The following is a 12996-nucleotide window of genomic DNA, read 5'->3' as shown; positions in this document are numbered from 1 at the left end:
CGGATCGGAATTGACACTTAATGCCAATCTACAAATAATCGGTGGCAACAAGGCATTTTTTTTGTGGCGCCATCTATGTGTGGTGGAGTGTAAGCGCGTTCGTAGGCGGTCGCATTTTAATGTATGGGATGGTATGATCTTGTTATATTTAATTTATGTTATCATGTACAAAATGGAAATTAGAAACTGTATTTATATTTGATGTTCTAATACTAGCGGGAATTAATACACAAATATAAAAGTTCAGAAGAACGTTTGCTTTTCCTTTTGCTTACCAAATATTCTGAAAATATTAACTTTCAACACACTTGCTCGTAACGTTCGTCTAAAATCTGTTTTGAGCCCATAATCCTAGATAAACAGAGAGCACGAGTGGTTTTTCATTATTACAATTCGACTGAGTTGACAAGGTAACTATTTGCGTAATAAAGGATCCGAGTGGTATACATTCTACAACATGGAGCGTAACTTAAATGTTGGAAACGTGAATATAGTTAAAGACTCGAGTTTCCAATATCGTTACGTCCCGAGTTACATACAATGTTTTTCATCACACAAAACAGGTAATTTGGGCACAAGCAGTTTCATAACTAGGGCCCGTAACTTTCATGCCGATTTTTATTTAGTAATTAATCATTATTCATCAATCATTTTAATCGTGACTTCAAAACGAATCTATTCTTACGTGAAATAATTAATACCTACTTGATACGTGAAAAGTAAATTAAATTATTTGTTTATTTTTATACATACATTTCATTTCATTAAATAATTTTGTTACCGTATATTAATAAATAATAAAAACAAGTTTCAAGTAGGTATTCATTATTCCACGTATGAATAGCGTACTAGCGAATAGCGATTAATGAATAATGAATAATTATTAAGTATAATAAACTATTTGAATCTTCCTTTAAGCACGCTTCCTATGTGACGTCAAATTGATGTCATCGGCATGAAAGTTACGGGCCCTGTTCATAACTCCCTCGAGAAAACTGTTTGCTATAAAATCTAATCTCAAACTCACTGAACAAGTGCAATAAAAATAAGTTTTTAAACTTGTCTGTACCTAAAAGTGACTAGGTATTCTATTTGTGTGTTGAGATACTTGCGATTGCGTTACTAAGTTTGAATGCTTTGTGGTCCCACGTTGGGCGCCAGTATTAAAAAGAGACTAAAATCACATAATATATAATAGTACAAGTACAGAAGGCCCACTGCTTTAATGTTCACGAAATGCCGCCTTTTTAAATGCCTACAAAATAAATAAAATGAAGTCTTCTTTCAGCAAAGTATGCTATCTATGATATTTAAGGTACTACTTTACCTCCATGTGGCATCGCCGTGGGACGCCCTGCCGGCGTATCATGCTGCCAATTTTATCACTTATCCACGTGGATAAAGCATCCGTCACGCTTTAGCAAGTATGTTAGTGTGAGAGTGACAGATGTCTTATCCACGTGGATAAGTGATAAAATTGGCAGCATGATACGCCGGCTGTATAGATGACATATTGTAACGTCATTTACTTGACATTAAGACGCTGACAACACCCAATGGCCTTGAGGCTAGCGTAGGGTACTATCTATCGTCTATTTGTATGGGAGTAAGTGAGAGCGCGATGTCACTAAAAGAGGCGGCTAGGTACGAAAAGGGCGGAAATTTATTAAAATAAAATAGAAAGATGCATTATTTGTGCAAAATGTTTCGTTAGTGTTTTAGATATGTATATTTTTGTTATTGTAATATTAATTAAAGACAACTAAGTGAATAATTGAACGACATAGAACCGTTTAATGACGAACTCGAGACTAATCTTTGCAATTTTTTTCTATCGAGCCAATTTCATTAAATCGTGTATCGAGTACGGCTATGTTCGTTGAAATATAATGAATAATAACATATAATTTACTTGCTTTACTAAAACTAATATTTTGGCTTAACAATCTGCGCAAGTAACATCAATTTAGTGCAATTGGGTGTTGTCAGCCCCTTAACTTTAATGTTATTCTTAAGGGTCTCGCACACTAATTGATTAATTTAGGTATTATGTATGAAAACGAAAACATTATTTTTCGAGTTTAACAAAACGTTGATGTACACGGGTTCGTTCCTGATAATGAACCTAACGACTTGTCGAATTTAACGGAAAATAAAAATGAACACGGTGTATCATAATAACAACATTACACAATCAGTTTATGTGAATTTTATTCAGATATTATTCCGTATTACATACATTACAATCGCAAGGTATTTTTCATTAAAAATAATTTAAGTATACTTATTTCACTGTTTTTTTACAACTTAATTAGCCAGTCAATTATAATTTTATTGTATGCTATTTAATCATTCTACGAAGCAAAGTTATGCTTATTATATTTATCCCAATTCATCGTTATAACAATTTACATTATGCGCATTAGCATTATACGTAATCTATTATGCGAAATAATTATATGCGTATTCAATGTTATGAGTAATAAACGTTATGCCAATTCATATTAGGAGTATTAAGTTATGCGAATTAATATAGACCCACTTAATAAATAAATAAATAAATACTTTCAATTTGTAGAGGTTACCAATGTTCTTAACTATTCCAAATTTCAAAGCGATAGCATAAGTAGTTCTCGAGATATTTAGTAATGTGACAGATAGACAGAAAACACCTGTATGTACCTTTTTGGTACGCAACCCTAAAAATATATAAGTACCTACTAAAAATTGCATCAAAAACTGCAAGTTGTCTGAAGTATACTTACGTATGTTTAGCACTGTGAGGGAGTGGAGGGAAGCATGGCATATGGGAATCTTAATGTAAATATATTATTTGTTTTTAATAAATGTACTGAGATTTTTGTCCCATAACATTGTTCTACACGCACCACTGTGCAGTGGAAGTTGATTTGTGTACTTAGAAATATCTTTACTCTTGTAAACACAAATATAACTATCTCTTCTTCTATTTACTAAAATAATTGGTCGTGAATTGAGGACATATGTATATGAACCGTAATACGTATATGAACCGTTGTGTTTACTTAAACGTTGTGCTAAATACCAAATGTACAACATGGTTAGATAATAAAACTGATTTATTTATTATTAAAATAAGTTACACAGCATAACAGTAAAACCAAGGCACTGTGAAACTAAAAAATAAAAACAATAGGTACTTATAGCACATAAAATAGTAAAAATCAGACGAAAAAAAAATTCTATTTAGGCGACGACGTAACAGCGTGGCTTCGTTGCGTCGTCTGACACGGCGTAGGGTTTGGCAGGTGCAATGATGCAATGATTGTCAAATTTTTCGTGTTTTCACCCGTTAATTTCGCTCCATATATAATCAATCAATCAATCAATCAAAATTATTTATTCGTAATAAACTTAAAACTACACAATATGCAAAAAAACAGTATTACTAAAACTACAAACGTACAAGGGATTAATAAGTTTATCGCGAAAAGGTCCCGTCTCAGCATAATGCTGACCCGGAGGTCAGCGCTGATCTTCCGACGAGACCATTTGTGAGACCACGAACGCAGCCGCACGACACAGCCCCATCGCAATTCGAACGCATCCTTATTGAAGCGATCAACGCCATCTTGTCTTATATCTATAATTATGGTAATACATTTAAGTTATACATTTAAATCACATTGCAATGTATCGTGCATATACCGACGGCAGGAGGCACGACGGACTGGTCGACACAGCAGCCTTCATCATCGACTACCCTGACGGTAGGAGCTACACACAAACACTGAAATTACACAAACACAGCAGCTGCACCGTATTTCAGGCTGAGTGCCTGGCCGTGGAACAGGCATGCCTAAGATGCTACACTGAAAAACTCAATATGGTCACCATCTCCATGTTCATCTATACTTATAATACCATCATCATCTATAATAGCATAGTAGCGCCTGAGAAATCCTAATAGCAATGAATTGAAACCTTTTGTTTTCATAAAAAATCGCCTTCAAAAAATAAGCGCGTTAGAAAACACGGAGAAACTAAAAAGCAAAAAATAATAAACCTTTGAAATCAGATTTCTTATCGGATTGCAATAATCTAAACATCCAAATTGTAAACAAATCAATTATTTTTGTAGTCGGTACCGGCCCTGTTATAGTATGAATTTTCTGAGATGAACTTTTCGGTTTTGCCCTAATCTGTTAAACAAAGGCCTTTGTTTCTATTATTCGCCGCGGTTAGCTCCCGTTTCCACAGCACGTGCTAAAGTCTCAGTGTAGTTAAAAAGCAACTATCATGATAGCAATAAGGTTCAAATTTATTAAACAGTTTGCAGTGTGCAGGTAACTTTTTTTGAAGATGACAAAACGTGTTATCTCCGAAAGGGCTTTTTATGGATTTGAACTTTATTGCTATCATGATAGTTGCTTTTTAACTACACTGAGACTTTGGCACGTGCTGTGGAAACGGGAGCTAACCGCAGCGAGTAATAGAAACAAAGGCCTTTGTTTAACAGATTAGGGCAAATGCGAAAAGTGCATCTCAGAAAATTCATACTATACTCGCCTTGCTATTGCCTGTTTGCCCCACCCAACCATATGCAGGCTGGCCCCGACTCCAAAAATAATTGATTTGTTTGTAATTTGGATGTTTAGATTATTGCAATCCGATAAGAAATCTGATTTCAAATCAAAGGTTTATTACTTTTTGGTTTTAGTTTCGCCGTGTTTTCTAACGCTCTTATTTTTGAAGGCGGTTTTATTTTTATTAAAAAACGCTAATTTGATTTTTGCTTTTTAGTGGTTCCTATTGGTATTATAAGTAGCAGTCTCAATATGCGTACAGTAGTGAAGAATATCCTTTAACTCCTCATCATTGAGGAGTTAATCTTCCATCACCAGCTCAGCCACATCAGGCGTAAATACTGGTGTAGCTTTGAAAAATACACTAAAAACATTACATAACATTTGAAGACATAATACTTATTTAAAAACATAACATTTGAAGAGTTCAACTTGGTGCCACCAGACTCCGACTTGGGGTTATACTCGTTCGATTTAAAAAAATTGAAAATCGGTTCACGATTCTCGGAGATATCGAGTAAGATACATACAAAAAAAATCAGTCGAATTGAGAAACTATAATACTCCTTTTTTTGAAGTCGGTTAAAAATATCAGTAATCATGCATCACGGGATCGCTGCGTACCATGCGTAGGTAGGTGGGTATCTGACTCTATCTCCGTTTTCACATTTTCCGATCCGATATCGGAAGGATTTCAATAGAAAAAATCCAAGATGGCGCCTGTAATGTATGGGATATCGGCCCGACAACCGATATCGGATCGGATAATGTGAAAACGCACTAAGAATGGAGCGATGAGTCGATGACCCTATGTTTGAATCAAGGAAATTTAATTGTATGATGAATAATAGTTATTTTATTTATTTTACAAGAGGGCAAATTTGATACCCAAGCAAGCGAAAGATTCCAATATTGAACCTGGATCGTAGTTAGGGTGTTTGCTTATAGCCTAAGACCGGTACGATATTTTTGAAAATAATTCTATAACAGTATACGTATATTGATTCTTGTTGCCATCAAATAATTAAAGCATTAAAAGCAGTTTAAAAAAATACCTACACATTTCTACATAATCCAACATTCGCAAGCAGCTTTCACCAGAACCCTAAAGGCGGCGGTTTTTTTTTCTTAAAAATTATGTACTGACGTTTCTTACCTAGGTACGTAGCCGAATGGTACAAACGCTCACGAAACGAAACGCTCGTAGATATCTATCTCTATCGCTTTGCGCCAATACGCAATTGGCGCGACAGAGCCAGATTACCTTTCGGGGCGTTTTGTTTTCGTTTCGCGTCTCAGAAATGCCTCAAATCAAATGCCATTCAGCTACGGCACCTGTGGAAGAAATATGTCTCAGGCTCTTGAATGTTCATAATTTTTGTGTTGTTACAATTAAATGTCATGTAACAAGACATTTTTTTTTCTTTTCATTGAGTTCAACCTTCAAAAATTGACGCCTGAAGCCGCAAGCTGTGAGTAAAGACTTGGTAAAGACGGAGAACCTAGTCGTTTTGTCTGAGTTCGTTTGACATGCTAATTTAGTGCATTGATTGATCTAAAGTATATACATAATGAACTTTGTGTTCTAAATAGTAGATAATGTATCCAAGCAATACATATGTAATATGTAGTAATTTGTATAGGGTATCTAGTGGTAGTACGGCGGCCGCACTCCCCTCTACAGCGAAAGGCACTTTCACTCTGCGGAATTCGACTGTTTGTGACGTCACCATTTGCGCAACCTGATGCAACTTGCGCCAGATTTTATGCATTTTGCGGTTTTTGGAGCAGTTTCATAACTTTTATTAGTGTTTTTAGCAGTTGTATATAGGGAACTTGCCTGTAGTTAAAATAATAGTTATTTGTTTTATAAGGGGGCAAAGCTGTTGTTTAACCGCACTTTTTAAACCACTCGCTACGCTCGCCGTTGAATATTGGAATCTTTCGCTTGCTCGGGTATCAATATTGGTACGTGCGGTTAAACAACAACTATTATTCCATGCAAGAAAAAAAAAACATCAATTATAAGAAAAACGTGGACAGAGGTTATTTTTGAACCCAATTTCTATTTTATAAGTCGGAGAGAAAGATATAAAGTAAATCAGTTTACCATGAGGTCACTCGGCTTGGTTATTTTTAAAGAAAGGATTAGGTATAGTTCGTGTATCCTAGACATGCTTATTATTAGGATATCTACAAATACTCTAGGTACATATTACATATATATCAATACGTTACGAAACTAAAAGTAGGTAAAATGTAAATATCTTATCCAATGACACTATTGTCACAATGATGAATATTTTCGTTATCACGTTTATACTAATTTATACGTTAATCTGCATATTAAATATAATGTAGGTAAGGATAAATGAAATAAAACGGTGATAATAAATGATCATTTAAATTTATTGTTATATTATAAAATATTATCTACATTAGTTTGGTCCAATAGACTTACTTATACATCATTTATGAAGACACTAACTGCATCTTGGTTTGAATAAAACTAAAATCTCTTCAATGCACCTAACTTACCCGACACCGTTTCTATTATTCACGTTTCGTCTTATCGGCGGGTGGTGAAATATCACAATTTTCAAATTTTGTCCCCAATAAAACCTTATCTATTTGGCACAAAATTCTAATTTCAATCGTTACCCAAATATTGCCAATTAGCCGCCTTTACTCTGATTCTTATAATGAAACTACAGCTAATTATTTCATAAGATCGTCTCAAACCGATTCAATCGATTTGCATACATTAAAAATGTACCTAGTACGAAAAATGACAAAACCTTACACATACCTACTTAGGTACATAAATATTTACAAAATAATTAATAACTAAAAGTTCATAGAACGTACACGGGCTACATCATAGATATATGGGATAAACATTACCAGCTTTCGACGAGCACGGCCGTAGCGTCGACCAGTGTGCTCATTTAGTCGCTGGTAAAAAAACTTACTTTAACGCACACAGCTATTTCCCGTCCGATAGAATTCCGAAGAAAATTACCTTTCTCGAATTTTATGGAGGGAATAAAACATCGCCTAGTAACTCGGTCTCGGGATAACGTACCGCCGAGAACAAGTGTTCGGGCCAAGACTCCGCGGAGCTTGCTGCGCAAGGCCGGGAGCCTCCGTGACGACCGCATTACCACGGCTCTACACACCTTATTTACAATAAATATTTACAGATAACTTAAACTACGGACAGAGTATTCGTTTTACAAACAGTACGGATGACAGAATTGGTACACCAGCCTCTGGCTTCGTTCCGTTTTCTTCATGATCCCCTTCTTGTAGTACTGGCGGATGCTTCTGGACAGTTTGTCGTAATTCATCGCCGGACGGTTTTTTCTTTTGCCCCACAGCCTCGCCACTCGCACGGAGTCCTCGATCTTGAACACTCCGTTACCTGTGGACGACGTGACGAAAATTATACATGGAACTTGTTAATCAGGGAAATTAAGATTCATCGTGATGTGCGGCATCTAATTTGGTTAAACGAATGCTTTAATTAAAAAACTTGTTCAATGTCATGTTCTTGTATACCAAAAAAATCATGGTAAGTTCTACTTTACAAATAGCCTATTAAACAAAACAATGTTTCTACCTCATAGCCGAGTCACGACAAAGACTCAACCTTTGCTTTAAACATTTTATCAAGTACCAGATGGCGAGTAAGTGGCTGGATCACCTTGAGAGCCGAGAATGTCGTTGCTCCAGTGAATTAAGTTCTGACAATCGTAAATGTAACATGTATACTAAAGCGCAACACGAATAACCTTATGTGCCTACCATTTAACTATGTAGGAAATTAAGTAGGTACCTATCTACTGATATTTTGCTAATAGTAATCACACACGCTAAGGTTTTTAAACGTTATTTTGGCTAAAATTTGATTCTACTCTAAACAAAGGAATTTAGATATCGGCCATTTATTGAAGACACTGTACTTGAACACACACTGGTGAAGACACACTAATATACATGTTTTATATCTCTAAATATTTATTGAAAATTTTCAATTTAGTTAGCAACAGTATTTAAAGTAACGAAAAGTATTTACAGAAGAAAAATTAAAATTTTGTTGGTATTTAAAAGTTTTGTTGGCATTCCTTTCCTAAAAAATCATTTGTTACATAGGTATTATGAATAAGGATAAGGACCCTCTCTGCTTCAAATGCCACATGTACCTACGCTCGAAATCAAACACAGGTTAACAAGGAATAACCTACAAGTCTGTCGAACCCGCTGATTTATTTTAATGCAAATATCATATTTCTAGGAAAAGTAGAATGAACATGAACAAACAACTAAGTACTTATGCAGTTTCTGATAATACAACTAGATAAGTTAAGCCGTCAGTGGTCAAAGGTACCTATAACGTGTTATTTACGTACCTAGTAACGTTAACAAGCCAATGTATAATTGCTAAGGTGACATTAAGTTAAATTATCATACCATTATCGATAACTACTGATAAATTGTTTGACACATGAGTAATAATCAAGAACAGCCATTTTATAGAGTAAGTATGTTTTAACCTTGCATTTTTGTTTTCTTCAAAGTAAACCCAAAGGATTATTTGAAACACAAATATCTAATATAAAAGTAGTAGGTACTCACTTCGATCGAGCCACCGTATGGCGGAGCCGTGCACGTGGGGCGAAGCAAGGAGCTCCTTCAGGAACTGCCAGAGGTGTATGTGTGTGCTGCCAGTCTTGGTCTTTCCGCCTGGTACTCCCGTCGTCACAGATTCAGATTCCTCGTCTGTTGAAAAGAAAATTGCAAACATTCATTATGTCTTTTTTGACACAATGTTTAGGGATTGGTAAAAAATACCCATTATGTGTCTATTTCTTGAGGACAGTTTTGCAAAGCACTAATTTGTTGGTATGGCATTTTAGGATACCAAAGTCAATTACACAAATAGAGATTATATAAATACTTAATTTGCGATGATACATGCCTTGGATCGTATTGTAATGACATTAAAGGTTATATTTGACAAAGAGCGCGTCATCTTGAATGTCGATCAATACGCTACTATAGGTCAACAGTTTAAAGTTCTCTCCATGGTTCCGATGTCGACGCGAGTATATTTTTGCAACGATGATGTTGACATTTGTTTCTAACGCATCTGTTACTGTTCCAGACGAATTTTAGGTATTATGCCGCAAATTTCAAGCGTTTTAATAGTTTATTCCCAATGTCTTATAGGCATATATGACTAACCGCGCAACTTTGTGTTAACTTTTTAATTCCAATGTTTAAATGTAAAAGAAAAAATTCTACTTGCATGTAATTTACTTACAGTAATAAGTTGCAGGTATATAAATCACAGTGAGACAAATAGTTCAAGCAAACAATTATAAGCACACAAATGTGTGTGTGGAGCCATGGTTCAGGAGGACGGTCACCATGGCCTTAGTTGTCAGAGGTGCGCGGGGCGTTTTTCGCGTCACCACGCGATAAACGAGATAATCCGCAGGGCTTTGGTTTCTGCCAATGTACCCTGTGTCCTGGAGCCTCCGGGATTATGCCGTGATGATGGCAAGAGGCCAGATGGTCTTACGTTGGTTCCTTGGCAGAAAGGTCGGTGCCTCTTATGGGACGCAACGTGCGTTAGCACCTTTGCACCGTCCCATCTGAGTCACACCATCAGTGCTACTGGTGCGGCTGCCGAATATGCTGCGAAGCAGAAGCACTTAAAGTACTCTGTCTTGGAACCAACGTATGATTTTATACCAGTTGCGGTGGAGACTGCAGGTCCTTGGGGTGCGGAGGCTAAAGAGTTTGTGTGGGAATTGGGTCGGCGGCTTAGAGGCAGGGGTTGCGATCCTCGTTCCGGATCGTACCTGGTCCAACAAATTTCCCTGGCTGTTCAACGGGGCAACGCGGCCAGTGTTATGGGAACTTTTGGGCCAGCTGCGGTCCGGGGTGGCACCATACCCTAGGTTATTTAGTGTTTAAGTTTGACAAAGCCTGTTGCGGATTATTTCGTTTGTATATAGTCGACAAAGCCTGTAGCTGATTTGTTTTATGTCCACTTGACGAAGCCTGCGCTGCTGATCACGATCTATTTTGTTTTTATTGGATGGGTTTTGGGTTTAGTTTTAATTTAGTTTTTTTTTTATTGTATTTATTTTGAAATTTTGCATTTACATTATAAATAAAGTGGTGTTCTCATTATAAAATACTTCTATACGCAGAAGTAACATATTAATGAGTCATTGATGCTGAGAGTAGTCATGCATTTCTGCCCTTCCATTCTCACAGCGTTGATTTCCAAATGTTTAACATAATAGGTACCTATATTATGAATCACATAATGATCAACAGTTATAACTTATAAGGTGTTCGGCTCTGCCAAGTAAAAAAATACTACATATTTAGGATCAGTCAGCTGCAGAAAAAGTAACACGACACTCCTGTAGAAGTTTGTATGTGCTGGTGCTAAGGTGCTAAGATAGTAATACAGTTCACATGTTGCAGTGCCTTCTAGTTTGACAGCTGAAGAAAATAGGCTTTTACGCCCATTGAGTAAAATCGTCCACTTTCGGCAACAGTTAGAATTAAATAATATATAAGTAGGTAGGTATTTACTCCCTTTCAAAACGAGAAATCGAGATTTGTTAACTTAATTTCGAATTTTAATAACATGTGTTAAAATTGACATTTATATACATATTAACAACCCTCACGATCGTGAAAATAATTTCCATATTCTTGGAGAAAAGCGAGGACTACGTTTGTTAGGAAAAATGGGTTGTCCCCTTTCCTCTTAATTGAGAGTTTTAATGATGCAGGTTAGCATCAACCTACATATTTTGAGCATAATTTTATAATGTTCCCAACATTTACCAATGTTTAATCGGCGAAAGATAATCTACTAGCAGTAGCGTATGCTCCAGTTACATGCTAAATAGGTATTAGACATACGATATAAGTATTATATTCGATAATTTAGGGCCATTAAGGGCCTAAGAAGACGGGTGGCAGCTGATGATGGACGCGCGAGTTCGTGGAACGGTGTAGTAAGAACTAATGGCTTCGTAGACGCGACGGGGCCGGGTCTCGTGCGCAGAATTTCAGATAGCTCGTAATTTTACTAGTATAATGAAGAACTGGTATTTTTTAAAGCGAAAAAGTTGTAGCATAAAACCCAGTTGACAATGTTGCAGACGCAATTAAATAAAACTATATTTTAGGCAAGTAATGATATCTATTGAAATTTACTACATTTGAGCCAGTTTTATTACCTACCTAATACTGTTTAATTTTTTATAAATATTTCATATTTTTTGGTAATATATTTGACAGTTTTTGTGGACGTGGGTAATTATCAAAAAGTTGTATGGATGGCTTGGGCAGTGTCTTTTTAATTCATCGTGAATATTCGGCCATACCCTACGGAACGAAAACGGTAAAAATATCCGCGGTTTTTATTCACCTACTCATTTAAAGTGTATATAAGGGTATTTTAAAATTTTATCTGTACCTTTATGGTATTTTTAAAGGCAGTCAAAGCTAGCACGGCCTTGTAAGGCCAGTGCTACCTACTTGTGCCGAAGTGGGTCGGCGGGAAACACAAAAAGCCGATTTGACGTATAAGGGTTACCCAGGATAACTGACCAGTGATGGCTGATTGATAGTTTAACTGTAGTGAATGACGACCGCTCCGAGCATTACACTTACAGAACTAATGAAAATTCTATTAAAGAACTATGGATCAAAAATATATGAACGAGGACAATGTCTACTAATGATAATGTCAACGTATAAATGAGGACATAAAATGTCTAAGCTCACTGAAAGTCGTAGTAAGATTGTGCTTCTGGTCATAAAAACAAAGTCAAGCTGAGAATTTTCCCAAGTAACTACAAATGTGTACTTAATCCATGATATAATAAGGGTTCCGTTTTTCCTCTTTGAGGTACGGAACTCTAAAAACTGGCCAAGAGTGACAGTTTCCGGGACTTTTCTACCGTTTTTTTCAACATCAACTACTGAGGATGCCTCGTCAAGAGGCGAAACAAAACAGTTTTGTATTTTCCTAGAAAATCTTGGGTTGTTATATTTATTTGCATATTTTTTATTTTTATGGGTGGTTAGAGGGTGGGAAAATTAATTTTTTTACGCAAGTAATTATAACAGGTTAGCACTGATTAATTTCCACGTTATATATTCGCGGATTATCAAAAAAGTTCATTTTATTAACCCTAATTCATTTTTAAATACCTATCCAACAATATATCACACGTTGTGGTTGGAATGAAAAAAAAAAATCAGACCCCATAATTTACATGTAGGGGGGGGGGGGTACCCTAACAAAACATTTTTTTCCACTTTTTATTTTACCACTTTATCGGCGTGATTGATATACATATTGTATTGGTACCAAATTTCAGCTTTCTAG

At 36.0% G+C, this 12996-nt stretch overlaps 1 protein-coding gene across 4 annotated transcripts in view; it reads right to left on the bottom strand.

Annotated features, from left to right (window-relative positions):
• Positions 1-6956: 6956 nt before the first annotated feature.
• Positions 6957-12996, bottom strand: part of LOC125228574 (DNA-binding protein D-ETS-4-like) — a 57690-nt gene continuing 51650 nt past the window's right edge. For all 4 annotated transcript variants that reach the window (XM_048133193.1, XM_048133191.1, XM_048133194.1 and 1 more), the window contains exons 5-6: positions 9204-9347; positions 6957-7989 (exon numbers count right to left, since the gene is read on the bottom strand). In XM_048133193.1, coding sequence (XP_047989150.1) covers positions 7799-7989; positions 9204-9347 — 335 coding nt within the window. In that variant the 3' untranslated portion in view covers positions 6957-7798. The remainder of the gene's footprint in view (positions 7990-9203; positions 9348-12996) is intronic.

This window comes from Leguminivora glycinivorella, chromosome 8 (genome assembly GCF_023078275.1).
Source record: "Leguminivora glycinivorella isolate SPB_JAAS2020 chromosome 8, LegGlyc_1.1, whole genome shotgun sequence".
Lineage (NCBI taxonomy): Eukaryota > Metazoa > Arthropoda > Insecta > Lepidoptera > Tortricidae > Leguminivora > Leguminivora glycinivorella.
Note: the sequence above shows the minus strand (reverse complement) of the source record. Positions and strands in the feature narration are given on the sequence as shown.